The sequence below is a fragment of the Condylura cristata genome, unplaced genomic scaffold (genome assembly GCF_000260355.1).
Source record: "Condylura cristata isolate star-nosed mole 26May11 unplaced genomic scaffold, ConCri1.0 scaffold00024, whole genome shotgun sequence".
NCBI classification, from domain to species: Eukaryota; Metazoa; Chordata; class Mammalia; order Eulipotyphla; family Talpidae; genus Condylura; species Condylura cristata.
Window position 1 is genome coordinate 1548930 of NW_004567125.1, and position 14019 is coordinate 1562948.

Below are 14019 nucleotides of genomic sequence, written 5' to 3' on the forward strand. Positions count from 1 at the left end.
CTGTTTTTCCTATAGCTACGTACCTGTGAGAGGGTTTAATGTACAAGGTAGGCGCAGTAAGAGATCAGCCACAGAAACATGAAACGACAGAACAATTGTAAAACAGTATTGTAATAAAAATTACGGGACTGTGCTCTCAACGCTCTCAAAATGATTAATTCTGCGTACTATTTCCAGAGTACGGTTGACTGTGGGTGACTCACAAGGAAAGGAAACAGGGACTAAGGCAGAGCCAGGGTCCAGGCCCAGAAGAAATGAGACTCCATGGGTTTTGAAAGACCAGGAAGCCTGTGTTTGAGGCAATGGGCAGTAACGAGGGATGGGGTTAGGCTGGTGAGGTGGTCGCTCCGGGTCTCCGCTAAGGAACCAGGCAGCCTCAGAAACACAGCTCGGGAAGTAAGGGGATGTCCAGGGTGGCCTGCTTGTCTTAGGGCACCTCCCGTACAAGTGGAGCCACTCGCTGGGCAGGCCCATCCATTGGGGGCCTAACTAAGGCAGGTTAGTTAGCAGGCTCTGACTGCTCCGTCTTCCCCCTCACAGATCACCTTCTCGCCAAGGTCAAGTCTGCTTCCAGTTGCATCGAGCAACTAGAAAAAAACAGAAGCCAGTATCTGCTCTACCCAGAAGGTAAGAAAGGCTGGGGATAGTAACTCTGGGCAAGGCTCAGAGACACTGGACTGTGGAAATAGTGGCAGGCTCCTGCGTCCCAAGAAAGGAGTGTGTATGACTCAGAGAGCGGGGAGGGGGAGACTCCCTCAGCAGTTCTGAGACTTCCCTCTAACCCCGGGCAGATATCAGTGGGCTTCTGCACTCGGTGACCCTCCTTGCACACTTGACCAGCGACACCATTGTTCAGGGCGGCACTACCTGCCTCAGAGGCCCGCCAGAGCCTGCTGACCGTGAGTACCGGGTGGGGGCTGCCCGGGAAGCTCTGCGCGGGGGCAGTGGGCAGAGGGCCTTCACAAGTGTCTGTCGCCTGCATCTCCAGTGCTGACCGAGGCCTGCAAGCAGTATGCCAGGGAAACCCTTACCTACCTGACTTTCCTGGAAGAGGGAGCCCTGGAGAAAGCAGACAGCACCGCCATGAGGAGCTGCCTCGGCAAGATCACGGCCATCGGGGAGGTAGTGCAGTGTTACCTCTGGGGAACTTACTGTTCTTGGGTGTGAGTGCGGTGATTCGCCAGGGAATCGGTGAGGTCCTAAGCCGGTGCCTTCTGCACTTACAACTTGACTGTTAAAAGTGAGAGTTAAGGCTGAAAGAGTTGACCCCCCCTGAATGACTTTCTGGTTATATTCTGGTTAATTCATTGGCTGCTGGCTGAGGCTTCACTGTGATCATCACGATACTAGACAATATCAAAAATAAGCCATTTCCATCTTCAGAGACTTTCATCTGGAGTTAAAGATGGATTTATCCATTCAGTAAACATGTAGTGAATGAGTCCTGTCTCCTGGTATATATTTTTTAAAGATTTTATTTATTGATAGTATAAGAGCTAGGGTGTAGACCAGACGTATGGGGGATTGAACTTGTGCTGCAGTGGCTGTGGATAGCTACAAGTACTGTACTTTAACCCCTTGCGCCCCCAGGGAGGCCCCTAAACCACCCATCTCTCTTTTCTATGTATTTTTTTTATAGCACGCTTCCTCTTTGTATATAAGTCACTCAAGTCTCTTTTATGCCCCTGTAACACACAACCTTTGAAACATCATGGGCTTTGCCATTAGCGCTGTGTTCGGGTCTCTGCGCTGCCGCTTACAGCAGTGTAACTGAGGTCAAGGCGCTGGGCCTGCCCACGCCTTGGCTTCGCAGGGGTTAGGGAGGCCTTCAGGAAGATCCAGCTTCCGCAAGGATCAGCTACTTTGGCGTCAGGCTGACATGTTCTGGGCCCGCAGTAGAGAGTTCCAGGCAGGGTCTGTGAGGGACGCCCCTCCAAAGCTTGCAGACACGTGTTCTGTGATGAGACCGTCCTGCCTTCTGCAAGGTGGAAGGTCAGAGAGGCTGGGAATGTGTTTGGGGGTCACTGCAGCCTTTGTGACGCTGTTCTCAGGAACTCCTGCCCAAGGGCCTGGATATCAAACAGGAGGAGCTGGGGGACCTGGTGGACAAGGAGATGGCTGCCACCTCAGCTGCCATTGAGACTGCCACGGCCAGAATCGAGGTATGGGCGCCGCGGCGAGACCCAGGAGAGTGCTCTGGCAGCCACCCTGTGGCAGCGCTACCCACTGGGACCTCTCCCTGGCGTTCTAAAGGGGTGCCATGAGCAAGCCAGAGCCCAGACTCACTGGGACCTCAGCACGAGAAGGTCCTTGCTGTGGGAAGAGAGTGGCTGCCGCAGGGATCCTACCTTGGCGTCAGGCTAGCACGTTCCGGTTTCAGCTCGACCATCAGTCTGGCTTCCAATAAGCTGCATCGGCCTAGGATTCAGTTGCCATTGCTATGTGATGACAACGACGACGCTGATGATGATGACAGTCCCCACTTGGGAGGGGCATTGAGGGAGAAATGAGACTTTGTTGATTTGTCCCAGCACCAGACTGTCAGTAAATAAAGTCTCAGGGGAGCCTGCGTGGGCTCATAGGACAGTCACAGTTTGCTCCTTTGGTGAGGACTCAGGCTGCCACCTGCCTGAGAGCCGCCTCTGGGACGCAGTAGCCACGGTCAGTTGGCATTGGGCAGGCTCTTGGAGCCTGCGCACATCGGTGTGGGCACAGAATGCCAGACGCTCGCTGCAGTGTCTGCTGCCGCTGCGGGCTGCTGAGCGGGCCGCTGAGCGGGCCGGACAGCAGGCTCCTTCCCCGACCCTCATGCGGATGTAGGCGGTCTCGGCTAGATTTGGGTTTCTCAGCTGCTTAGAGAGGCTGAACTCAGAAGTGTAGCGGGAGGCCAGGGGGTTCTCATTCCCCATCACATGCTGAGAGACTCTGCTGCTTTTTAACAGGAGATGCTCAGCAAGTCCCGAGCGGGAGACACAGGCGTCAAACTGGAGGTGAATGAAAGGTCAGTCTGGGCAGCACGGTGGCGCCGCGGTGATTGGGTGGGCCTTCCCTGCTCTGGGTCATGCCTGGGGTCCAAGCCGAGCAGCCACGGGGAAGGGCTGAGCGTGTAGCTGTCCATCATGGTGCTAAGGATGAAGACAACACTGCTGTTGTGTTACAGGGAAAAAGACACCCTGAGAATCACCACTTAACTGTTCCTTATGAAGAAGACCCCCCAGTCATGTCTCCTCACTCACCTTTCCTTCAGGGCTGTACCCCCGACATGACCCTGCCTTCTGTCCCCTCCCAGCTTGCCTATACTTACGAGGGTACCGGACTTGCTGTTGCGCTCAGCCTCTGTTCTGTGTCCCTGACCTTTTTGCTTTGTTCTGTTTCTTGCAGGATCCTCGGTTCCTGTACTAGCTTAATGCAGGCTATTCAGGTGCTGATTGTGGCCTCCAAGGACCTCCAGAGAGAGATCGTGGAGAGTGGCCGGGTAGGTGTGTGTGAGGCCCGGGGACAGGGAGTCCCGGCTCCCTGCAGGCTAAAGATGCTTGCTACACTCACCCGTATTCCCTGAAGTCTGTATCTGCCGCTGCCTCAGGGTGCGTCCGCCTGAGGGCACAGAGCTGCCCCTCTGAACTTGAGCAAATGCTGTGGGAGAAGCAGGGGGCTTGGCCAGGTCTCCGAGAGCAGTCAGCCAGGGCTCCCGGCTGCAGGCTCACGAACCCAGATCACCTCGTTGGAGCTAGCTACCGTGGAACCCAGCATGACTGCGCAGCTGGGCCCCGGAGCAGTTGCCGAGGGCTGCACGGCTCTGGGCGCCCGAGGGCTGCGCACGGCTCCGGGCGCCCGAGGGCTGCGCACGGCTCTGGGCATCCGAGGGCTGCGCACGGATCTGGGCGTCTGTCGCCCGCGGGCAGCTAGCGCACACTCGTCCAGACTGGCTGGTCGTTCGCAAGCATCGTCGCTGGTTTTCTCACGCCTGTGCTGGCGTTACTGCCGTCTCTTTCTTTCCCCACGTCCTTGTGTGAACCGCTGCCCAGGAGACAGAGGTCCAGGGAGGGGGTTTGAGCCAGAGAACAGTCCACTGAAGAAGAAACCACATGTGCTCTGGTGGTGCTTTCTAGCAGCCACGATGCGCCGCGGTGTGTCTCCAGAACAGAAAGAGGCGTAGAACAAGGAGCTGTTGTGGCTCTCAGACCATGTGCATAAAAGCATTTGAAACCCACATAGAGCTAATTTTTTAAGTTACTGTGTACTTTCCTCTTTTTAGTAAATCTTAGAGAGGCAAGACTACCCTTGGGTCCTGAGTGACTCACATATGCATTATAGTAGGAATACCATGATGTAATAGAAATGCCACCGGCTTTAGAAGGAAAGCTCAGGATTTGTTTATTTCCTGCATGACCTTAGAAAAACTATTTTTGCCTCAGAACCTTGGTTTTTCTCACCTATCAACTGGGACTAGTGACATTTACCTCTCAGGATTACTGTGAGGACTGCGTGAACTCAGAGCTATAAGAGCTTCTGGCACTCCCTGAAGGTAGCTGTCACTGTTTCTCCTTTCCCTAGGGGACAGCATCCCCTAAGGAGTTCTATGCCAAGAATTCTCGGTGGACAGAAGGACTCATCTCAGCCTCCAAAGCTGTGGGCTGGGGTGCCACTGTGATGGTGTAAGTGTCTGTGGGTCCCGAGGCCCCTCGCCCCACCCCCCACTCTGTTGATCACCCCAGACAACAACTAAGGGGAAAACACCTGCCCTTACAATCTAGTGTTTTGTAGGAAGTTAGCAGGACTAACAGTGGGCTCTGCTGGGCACTGTGGGGCCTTGGGGCAAGAGGCTGTCCTCCCAGCAAGGTGGCGTGGAGTCTCGAGGTGACGTCTGTCCGTGACAGCATCCATCTTGTCCTCTCCTCCCAGGGATGCGGCCGATCTGGTGGTACAAGGCAAAGGGAAATTTGAGGAGCTAATGGTGTGTTCCCACGAAATTGCCGCCAGCACAGCACAGCTTGTGGCCGCCTCCAAGGTAGGGCCCGTGTTGGACACTAAGGCCTGGCTAGGTTAGAGAAGACTTGGACCAAGGAGCTCGCACCAAGAACAGATGATTTTCCCAGGGCCTGGGTGAGCTGGGCCCCACAATAAATGTTGGCCTCCTCTGCAAAGCCTTTCCTCTGTCAGCAAGGAGCCCACCCCCTCCCCAGCTCCCCACACGTGTTCCCCTGCAGCTTGCCTCGCTTTTATTACAGATGGTCTTTGAGGACCATTTGAAACTTAAGAAACATTATTAATACCTGTGGGGTCCCCTCTGTCTCCTGCCCTTCTTCCCAGGGCCCCCACTCACGCCAGCACGCTGACCTCTGATTCCCCCATCACAGATCTCCAAGCTTGGACCATTGCCCCAAAGGGTCATACTGCGAGGCTTGTCACCAATTCTTCCTCGACTTTCATAGTACACAGGCAGTGGTCTTTTACCACCCTTATTTACTGTCCCAAATTTGTTTCCCTGATGGCAACCCGTTAACAAGATAAATGATGAAGCAAGAGTTTGAGGCCACCAAGCAAAGAAGCCGGGGTGGCTTCTATGATAGAGACAAGCCAGAAGCTGACTCTCTCGGCAGCAGTCTCCAAGACGCTGACTGGCCGTCGCCTCGCGTCGTCGGGCCAGTTTGACGCCGTTGTCACCCTCCGTGTTGCGTGAACGTGCATCTGCTTGCCCTGGCAGGTGAAAGCTGACAAGGACAGCGTGAACCTGGCCCAGCTGCAGCAGGCCTCCCGGGGGGTGAACCAGGCCACTGCAGCCGTTGTGGCCTCCACCATTTCTGGCAAATCCCAGATTGAGGAGACAGGTAACCTTCCGAGGCAGCTCTGCTCCCACCGCCCCCGTTTAACTGTTCTTTACTTTCTTCTGCATCATCCCAATTTGCAGCCTCTTATTTTTCGTGTCTTTCATGCTCGTTTTCTCAGTGGGTGGGGTGCTGCGCACGTATTCTAGGTTTATACAGTCGAGTGTCACTTACTGTCTCAGTCGCCACGAGGCCCCTACTCCACGGCTGCCCCAGTAGGCTTACAGCATCCAGGCCAGCTGTGTGCCAAGCTGAGCCAGCTAGGTCTGTGTTGTATCATTATACTCAGTGACGTCTGCACGACGACACAGTGGGATGTGTCCCCATCACTGAGTGACTTGTGATGGTCTTGCTGTGGTGACAGGCTCATGTGTGGATTTTCCATTTAGCTATTTTTTTTTTAAACCAATTCCTGGGGGTGGAATCCGACCTTGGTCACTGCACCTGCCTTTACTTCTTCCCCTCGTGTTGGTAAATGGCAAATGGAGCTTTCAGCTGAGCACTGGAACTGCCAGCTTCTCAGGCACGAGTCAGCCAGGAAGGGGCATTATTTGACAAGAGAATTTCCATCCTTGCAGACAACATGGACTTCTCAAGCATGACGCTGACCCAGATCAAACGCCAGGAGATGGATTCCCAGGTAGGAGCTTCCCTCTAGGTCTCTTCTCTACTGCCTGTGCATAGACCCCAAATGTTAACCCCCCGAGAGAAGCCGACGACAGAGAGAGACCTGGGCAGAAGTGAACACAGGTGTGCCTGTCAATTCAAGGAGGAATGTAAGTGATGCAGGAAGGAACAGTGGTGGTGATGAGTAAAGAGTGAAGCCAACCTCCTGCCCACTCGTCTTGGGCTGGTGTCCCTCTAAATGTTAACAGGGGTCTCCTCGCACAGACTGGTACTTCACAGTCTTAGCATCAATAATTTCTTCAGGTTTCTGATATGAATTATGTGTATTGCTTTAGTGTAAAAAAATTGATTTCCTGCTAACCCATCAAGGGCCATTTCTCTCAGGGCTGTGAAGGCAGACCCTAAAAACAGGAATCAGTGGGCTTCTAGTACAATAATTCATTAGTTGCTTTGTAAATTCCTACACTAAGGGGAGAGGGGAGAATCAACTTGCAAATATATTCCATAGTAGGGTTGCTCCAGAAATATGGTGTATTTTATAAACAAAGAGCCGTAAATAAGAGGTTTGCTACTATTTTTAATAAATGAAAAAAATATCAGTTTTCAGGTTGAAATCAGTCCTTACCAGTAATGATTTAACTTCTTTTTAAAACGTATAGATTCTACTATTAATAATAATCCTTTTTCATCTGTGTAACAAAGTACAGTTTATCATCAACATTACAGATTCTTTAAAATCACCTTGCATTTTCCCCGTGTGTATTCATCTCAACTGCAGAAAAATAGTAAGAACTTCCTCTAATTTAACACTGGTTTACCCAAGCTTTAGCTGTGAATGAATAAGAATTTACTGAAAACCAAGTTATATATGTAATATGATAGACCAAGTCAGTCAAAACAGAAATTATTATAATTTAGTAATGTTAAAGAAATCTAACTTCAACTGTTCCTTTCTAAGTTCTTAAAAGGACATTGAGCAAATAATTATATATTGCATTCTACCCTTCCTATTTTATCAGCCTTCTGTTAAGTCAAATAAATAATAATTAAAGTTAAAAAAGAAAAAAAAAACAGGAATCAGTGGGATCCTGAAAATAAAAGACTGACATCCTGGTTATCTATCTGCCTTCGGGTCCAGTTCAGATGGCACTTGTTAAAGGGCTACAGATGGGTCACTTGGCATCTTTGGGAAAAGTCCTGTGACCACTTTCTTTGTAAATATTGAAAGAACTGAGCTGAGACTTGAGTCTCCTGTGTCTTGCTTAGGGTCTCGACCAGCCCCTCTTGACTTTACCAGATTCTCTACCCTGGCTTACATCTTCTTCTTGAATTCTGTGTTTGTCCAGCTCTGTGCTTGGCATCTCCAGTTCATGCCCAAAGACTGTCTCAAACTTAGTGTGCCCCAAACAGGTCTCTAGGTTTCACCCAAAGCTGCCTCCCTGCTGTTCTTCTCCATCTCAGCAGGGGACACCACCTGGGTAAGAACCCAGGTACTGAAACCAAGCCTAAGAGTCCTCTTTGTTTTTGGTCCCCTTGGGTCCCCTTGTCCCTTCCCCTCACCTTAAACACCTCAGGGTGTTTATTAATATTCATTCATTTTTTAAAAATTGTCTGCTGTGTAAAATGGCCAATATTTGTTATCTTCATTCTGAATACTTTGTTGCACATAATTCTCTCATTCCCTCCATTTTGTTCCATCTTTTTTGTTGTTGTTGTTAAAGATTTATGTATCTGTGCATACAAGAACTGGGGTACAGGCCAGAAGTGTGAGGCATGATATATACTGCTGATGGGGGAGCCCTGGGCGGGACAGGAGAGGTCGTCGTGCCGTGTGGGTCAGGATCGAACTCATTCTGCACTGGCTGCAGATAGCTTCACAGTGCTGTGCTTTAACCCTCTGCGCCATCAAGGAGGGCCACATTTCTTCCTTTCTTAAGGCTGTATTCTATTTTCCTAATACCTCAAGTTCACTCCTGCATTAGTTTTTGTTGTTCTGCTGCCTTCACCTAGAATAATCTTCACTGCTTCTCTGAACAGCTGGTCTCTGGTGGTCCTTAACAGCAGCCTCTGCTCACTACCCTTCGTTTTTATCACATCAGCCTGTGTCAGTTTCTTCATGACTTGATCTTTTCTTAGTCGTTAATTTATCTCTTCCCCCCGACAAGATAAGCAGGGATCTTGTCTATGTCCCTTACCGGCAGCTCCTATTTTAGAGCTTCGGGTACACGATGGACGTTCAGCAAATATTTTCTGAATTGATAAATAATAAAATTAAAGAGAAATAGCGATAGCCAAGAACTAAACCATTCCATTTGTAAGCCTGTCTGTGCCTCTTCCTGTAGCAGTAAAATAATCCTAAATGGCAACAGGCCCTCAGATACCAAAACTGTTGTATTTGGTTTCTTCATGGGCTTCTGAGCTGAAATTGAAGGAGAGGGCTAACATGGGCTTGGAACACACCATATAGATGGGCTGGACAGCCAAGCTGGTTTTAGACAGTGATTCATGGGAGAAACACTAAGATAAGCCCGATTCCCACTCAGGCACTTGGGTTGTGAAACATCATATCCAGTAAAGGGTCACAGTGAGAAAGGATAAATAAGCCCATTGGGGTGGATGGATGAGAGGATGGCGAAGTCCAGAGCAAGGGACAAGGGTTGAAGTTGAAGGTGGGTGAGCTATGGAAATGGGGTGATTAACATGGCCATAGAGAACTAGAACACAGAGAAAGGGATGAAGGCAGCCTCAGACAGTTCTCGGATAACACCTAAAAGAAACTGCCACTTTCCCACAGGTTAGGGTGCTAGAGCTAGAAAATGATTTGCAGAAGGAGCGACAAAAGCTGGGAGAGCTTCGAAAAAAGCACTATGAGCTTGCTGGTGTTGCTGAGGGCTGGGAAGAAGGTAAGCCTCCGAGGAGCAGAGCCAGCCGGTGAGGGAGGGTGCTGTGTGGCGGGGCCTGCCCCTGGGGTCACTGGCCTCCTGCTCTACTCACAGGGAGGTTTGCTCTTCAGTTATAACCAACCTGTAAGCCCAGAGGGGGCTGGGGGGAGAGACACACTCTGGTGAATTCAAAGCTTTCATTGTCACTTTAATGACTTATCCTTGATCACCTTTCATTGACCAGTAAATGGTGTGCTCACCTGGCATCTTTGCCTTCCAGGCCCTGGTGTGCTCCCCAGTTTAGTTTAGTCTCTGGGTCAGTATAACACTGAGTGTGAAGAGCGGTCAGCGGGGACCCAGCAGACGGGCCAGAGCCAGCGATGGGCAGCAGTGGTCAGAAGGTAGAGGGTCAGGAGCTGAGACGCGTGTACACGAGTGAACTCAGCCAACAAGCCCAGAGACTCCATGAGTGTTGCTTCTCCACGCCCAAAGTGGCCAATTGGATCACAGCAAAGATTTTGATTCTCCTGGGACTTGGCTGAGCTGGGAACTCACCACAGAAGTATCTAGTTGCCCGACTAGAAGATTCCATCACAGTTATGACTATGATGTCGTTTAGAACCCAAGGTGGTGGCGGTTTCGTGGGTTGAATGAATGCGTGTGCGCAAAGCAAAACCAAACACCCGTTCTTACTGTCTTTTAGGAACAGAAGCACCTCCACCTCCACTGCAAGAAGCGGTAACCGAAAAAGAATAGAGCCACACTGAAGCCCCACACATCAGAGTATAAATCCTTGCTGCCCATCTGTGTGTGTGTTGCCCTCCCAGCCACAGCCGAAACCCTCGGAGCCTCAAGGGCAGCCACGCCGCCCGTTGTCCAGTTCTGAGGACCTGACGGCCCTTCCCGAGACCCCCTTCACAGTCACGCCCTTTCCATCCAAACCCGTGATCTCTGTTCTTTCTCGCCTCCCCAGTGTCCAGACTGGCCCGGAGACGAGGGGGGCCAGGGCCATCCCCACAGAGAGGCCCTCCTTCCCAGTCCTGCCTGCTCTTTCACCCCGAATTGGTGTCCTTGTTAGAGGGGCTTGTGGCTCTGTTGAGTGCCTGGAAAGGGAAGATCTTACACATTTTCTTTTCTGTTTTCTTAGATCTCAGTCTTTTCAGTTTCATCATTTGCACAAACTTGTGAGCCTCAGAGGGCTGGTGGATCCCAACCCAGGACACTACCCTGAGTCTGTGCACCAAGTCGGAGGAACAGCAGGAGTGTCCTGGCTGAGAATGTCCAGACAGCTCTCCCCTCTTTTGGCCGTTCGTGGATCCCCACTGCTTCTTACAGTGGTCGGTTGGGTTTTTTGGTTTTCCTTTTTCAAGTCTCACTCTCATAGCCAACTCTTGCAAAGGGAACGCCCCGGGGCGCTGCTAGGGGCCCCTCACCACAGCAGTTCACAGATGGTGCTGCGGGGCCCCACCCTGGTGCTCCACGCCAGCCTCTCCACCGGCGGCCCGCCAAGCGCACGGGGGTCCCCGAGGCCCCCCAGCCGGGCACACTGCTGAGCCACACTTTCCTCAAGAAGCAGGAGCAGAGCGAGTGCCTTCCCTTGCTGAAGCTGGAGCCCTGCCCTAAGCCTTTGCGCCTTCACAGCGAGAGGGCTCAGAAAGAGGGAGGGGAAGGGGGTGCTCAAGGCCTGGCTCGTCCCCAAGTGCATTTCCCGGGAGCTCCTGATGACCAGGCTGGAAAACCTTATGCTTGACTGGAGCTGGTGAGAGCAGCCACACTGACTTCTTCCTTCTTCCCACCCACCTCAAGTTGGCCACCTCCCCAAAGACCCAGGCAGGGCCCTAAGGGAAAACGTGCAGGGTTTCCAGTTCCTTTCTCCAAATACCTGTTTCGGCATCCTCTTGAATCTGAAGAAGACAGTTCCATGTTCTACCTGACTCACAGGCCCAGAAGACCAGACAAACAGCAGGAAAGAGCCCTGTGCCTGGTTTGGCACCTTTACTATTTATTACTCCCTTGGGCGGCGGCAGGTGCCTGCTGAAAGACGCTCGAAGCCATCAGGATTTCAGATGTGATGTTGGCGTGGCCGGCATGGCTACCCTGGGACAACCGTCTTAAGAACTACAACCAAGTCCAGAGTGCCCTCTTGACTTCGTACTGGCCGGGATCCTGAAGCACGCAGCCCCTCAGAGCGTGCGGGTGAGGGAGGGTGTGAACGGGACCACTGGTCTGATCTCCAACCACGTGCTCCAGGCCTAACTGCCCGTTGGATGGGATGAAGACAGAAGTATATGAACAGCCTCCTAGAGAAAGGCAGCCTGACGGCACTTTCCCCTTCAGATGGAACCCAACATTTAAGTGACCTTCCAGTCTCGGACAACGTGTCTTCCTTTCTTCTCTGTAGCAACTCACAGGTAGTAGCCAACAAGCACCTCCCCGGATCTACCCAGTGGATGTTGCTAGGTTTTGCTGCGTGACAGGTTGTAGGACTCCTGTTCGATCACTGTGAATCAACCCTGCCTCCTTCTTCATTCCCCCACTCCTCTGTGCATTTTCTGAAGTAGGGCACTCAAAACACTGTCTCCCAGCAATTTGGATTACATGACTGGGCTGAAGGGGGGTCGGCAGTAGAGATTGTGCTGTCTCGTGTATAATGTGTCTTGTACTGGCAGTTTCCACCCACAGCTCAGAAGAAGTGGCATGTGGCAGCCCTGGCACAGATGTGCCAATTAAGCTGATCAGTGTCGGCTTAATTCTCAGTGAGGGTCAGCATTTCCAAAGGTGGCCGTGCCTCACTTCCAGAATCTGGGCCATTCAAACATTTGGCTCCAAATTACTGTTGGGGAGGGGGTGTTAGGTGTCCAGTATATTGCACCACATTAGGTTTTTCCCCCTAAAAGAAACCATGGTAATTTTTAAAACCTTCATGGGCTTAGCATGAGAAATACACATTTGAGAAAGCACTTAACCAGAAGTACCGCTAGATGTAATAATGATTTTCATCATCATGCAAACAGGAGCTACCATTTTCTAGCCAGAATCAAGTTGTCCCACCTTGACTCTTCTAAAAGTGAATGTTATACCTGGTTTGAAATAGATCAAAACAGGGGCATCTTGAGGCTCAAAAGACAACCTTTAATCAGAGAGCATCATGAGTGACGGAAGTTTCATTGATTAATGTAAATGAGTCCTAGCAAGAGAGGACAGCAAAAGCGTGGCGAAGGCTTGATGAGATGTTAAATAGATAGCAGCCGTTATTTAATTCTGTAACACAGTGCTCTCGTATCGCTAATGCAAGGATGTACGTGTCCATAAGGAAAACACTAGAAGACAGAACCTCCCTTTCTAGGGTAATTTTATATCTGAGTGAGGAGCTTAAATTAGACCTTAATTTAGATTGATTGTTGATCCTGTCGCCCTCAGCAGGATCCCTGGGATCCCACCTGAATCTGAATCCCTAACCAGTAACGGGAACCAAATGTTACTCAGACCATCCCTTCTTGGAATTGTGTGGACCACGGGGCCACACAGGCTGGCTACAGCAGCTACCGTGGGGCCATCACATTGGTTTGCTTTGGCTTCTTCCCAGGGAGGAGTTGGTTGAGAACTTGTTCCTCGGAAGTGCTCACCTCATGGCCACCTCTTTATGTGAGGGGGGCTGCTGGCTCCACTTCGCGGGCCTTGAGTAACTGGCCAATTTCTTGCTCCCTTCTACCACCTTGCCACATCTCTGGAAATCCTTCCTGCCAGTGACAGCCTTCAGCCCTGGCACTGGCCTTCTGACCAGACTGGCTTTGCCATTGCTCTGCCATCCTTAGCCCTGCAGGGACTGTACCACCTACAGCACAGCAAGCCACCACCACGGGCCTGCTGGCCATCTGCACAGCAAGGTGGGCCAGCCGTCTGCTGCTCAAGTCCTTGGTCTCCCAGGTCCAGATCGAATATACATCAACAACCAAGAGTAGCGACGCAGCTGCCCCCACATACCCCCGGCCCCCAGGAGTCCCGGCAACGTGAAACAGTTGGCTCGATACCGCTGGGTCCGATTCTGAGAGTAGGTAATTTCCAGACGTGTCTTTCAGGTGACCCTCAGCTACCTCAGGTTTGAAGGCCCTAAATTAAGCTGATCACTACTCATAGGGACAAACCGAGGGGGTTCAGATCAAGCTTGGTGATAACACAAATTGTCTCAACCTTACAACAAACTCATGTTCAGGTGTGCAGAGGCGGGTTGGGTTTGTTTTTCTCTTGTGTTTTTAACCTTCTCTCCAAATGTTCCATTAGAATAGTTCCTATAAATGAATTTTATTTTTCACCGAGTGCCTACCTTCCCAGGGCAGGTAGCCACTGGCTTTTGTTCCCTTCCGACAATACTTTTATTATGCTATTAAGGCCCTTCTTTGTATACTACACTGCATCTGTGTTTTCAATTTTTCAAATAAAAATTTCAACCTGGCAATGGAGGGTACTGGTGATAACTGATCAACCAAGGTGGCTTTGAGGCCTGGGGTTCTGGTGAAAGTCTTCATTTACATCCGAGGTCCCTTGAGTCCATGTAAGTGCTGCACCTTTCGGAATATACTTTGAATAGGAAACTTCTGGAGAGCCACAACTGCTGTGGCATTTCCATGGCTGCACTAGAGCCATTCTTTTGCACCCTTTCCACACCTCCCGTCGTCCATCTACTT

The 14019-nt window shown here is 51.1% G+C and overlaps 1 protein-coding gene across 3 annotated transcripts in view; it reads left to right on the forward strand.

Moving 5' to 3' along the window:
• HIP1 (huntingtin interacting protein 1) overlaps positions 1 to 13784 on the forward strand; it is a 120452-nt gene extending 106668 nt beyond the window's left edge. For 2 of the 3 annotated variants that reach the window (XM_004688281.2, XM_012729040.1), the window contains exons 20-32: positions 541 to 627; positions 792 to 899; positions 989 to 1122; positions 2052 to 2162; positions 2943 to 3001; positions 3382 to 3475; positions 4555 to 4655; positions 4903 to 5008; positions 5705 to 5828; positions 6404 to 6465; positions 9247 to 9355; positions 10038 to 10072; positions 10482 to 13784. In XM_004688281.2, the coding sequence (XP_004688338.2) occupies positions 541 to 627; positions 792 to 899; positions 989 to 1122; positions 2052 to 2162; positions 2943 to 3001; positions 3382 to 3475; positions 4555 to 4655; positions 4903 to 5008; positions 5705 to 5828; positions 6404 to 6465; positions 9247 to 9355; positions 10038 to 10072; positions 10482 to 10565 (1214 nt within the window). In that variant the 3' untranslated portion in view covers positions 10566 to 13784. Of the gene's footprint in view, positions 1 to 540; positions 628 to 791; positions 900 to 988; positions 1123 to 2051; positions 2163 to 2942; positions 3002 to 3381; positions 3476 to 4554; positions 4656 to 4902; positions 5009 to 5704; positions 5829 to 6403; positions 6466 to 9246; positions 9356 to 10037; positions 10118 to 10481 lie in introns of all 3 variants that reach the window. The other variant, XM_012729039.1, reaches the window with a different exon arrangement.
• Positions 13785 to 14019: the final 235 nt, after the last annotated feature.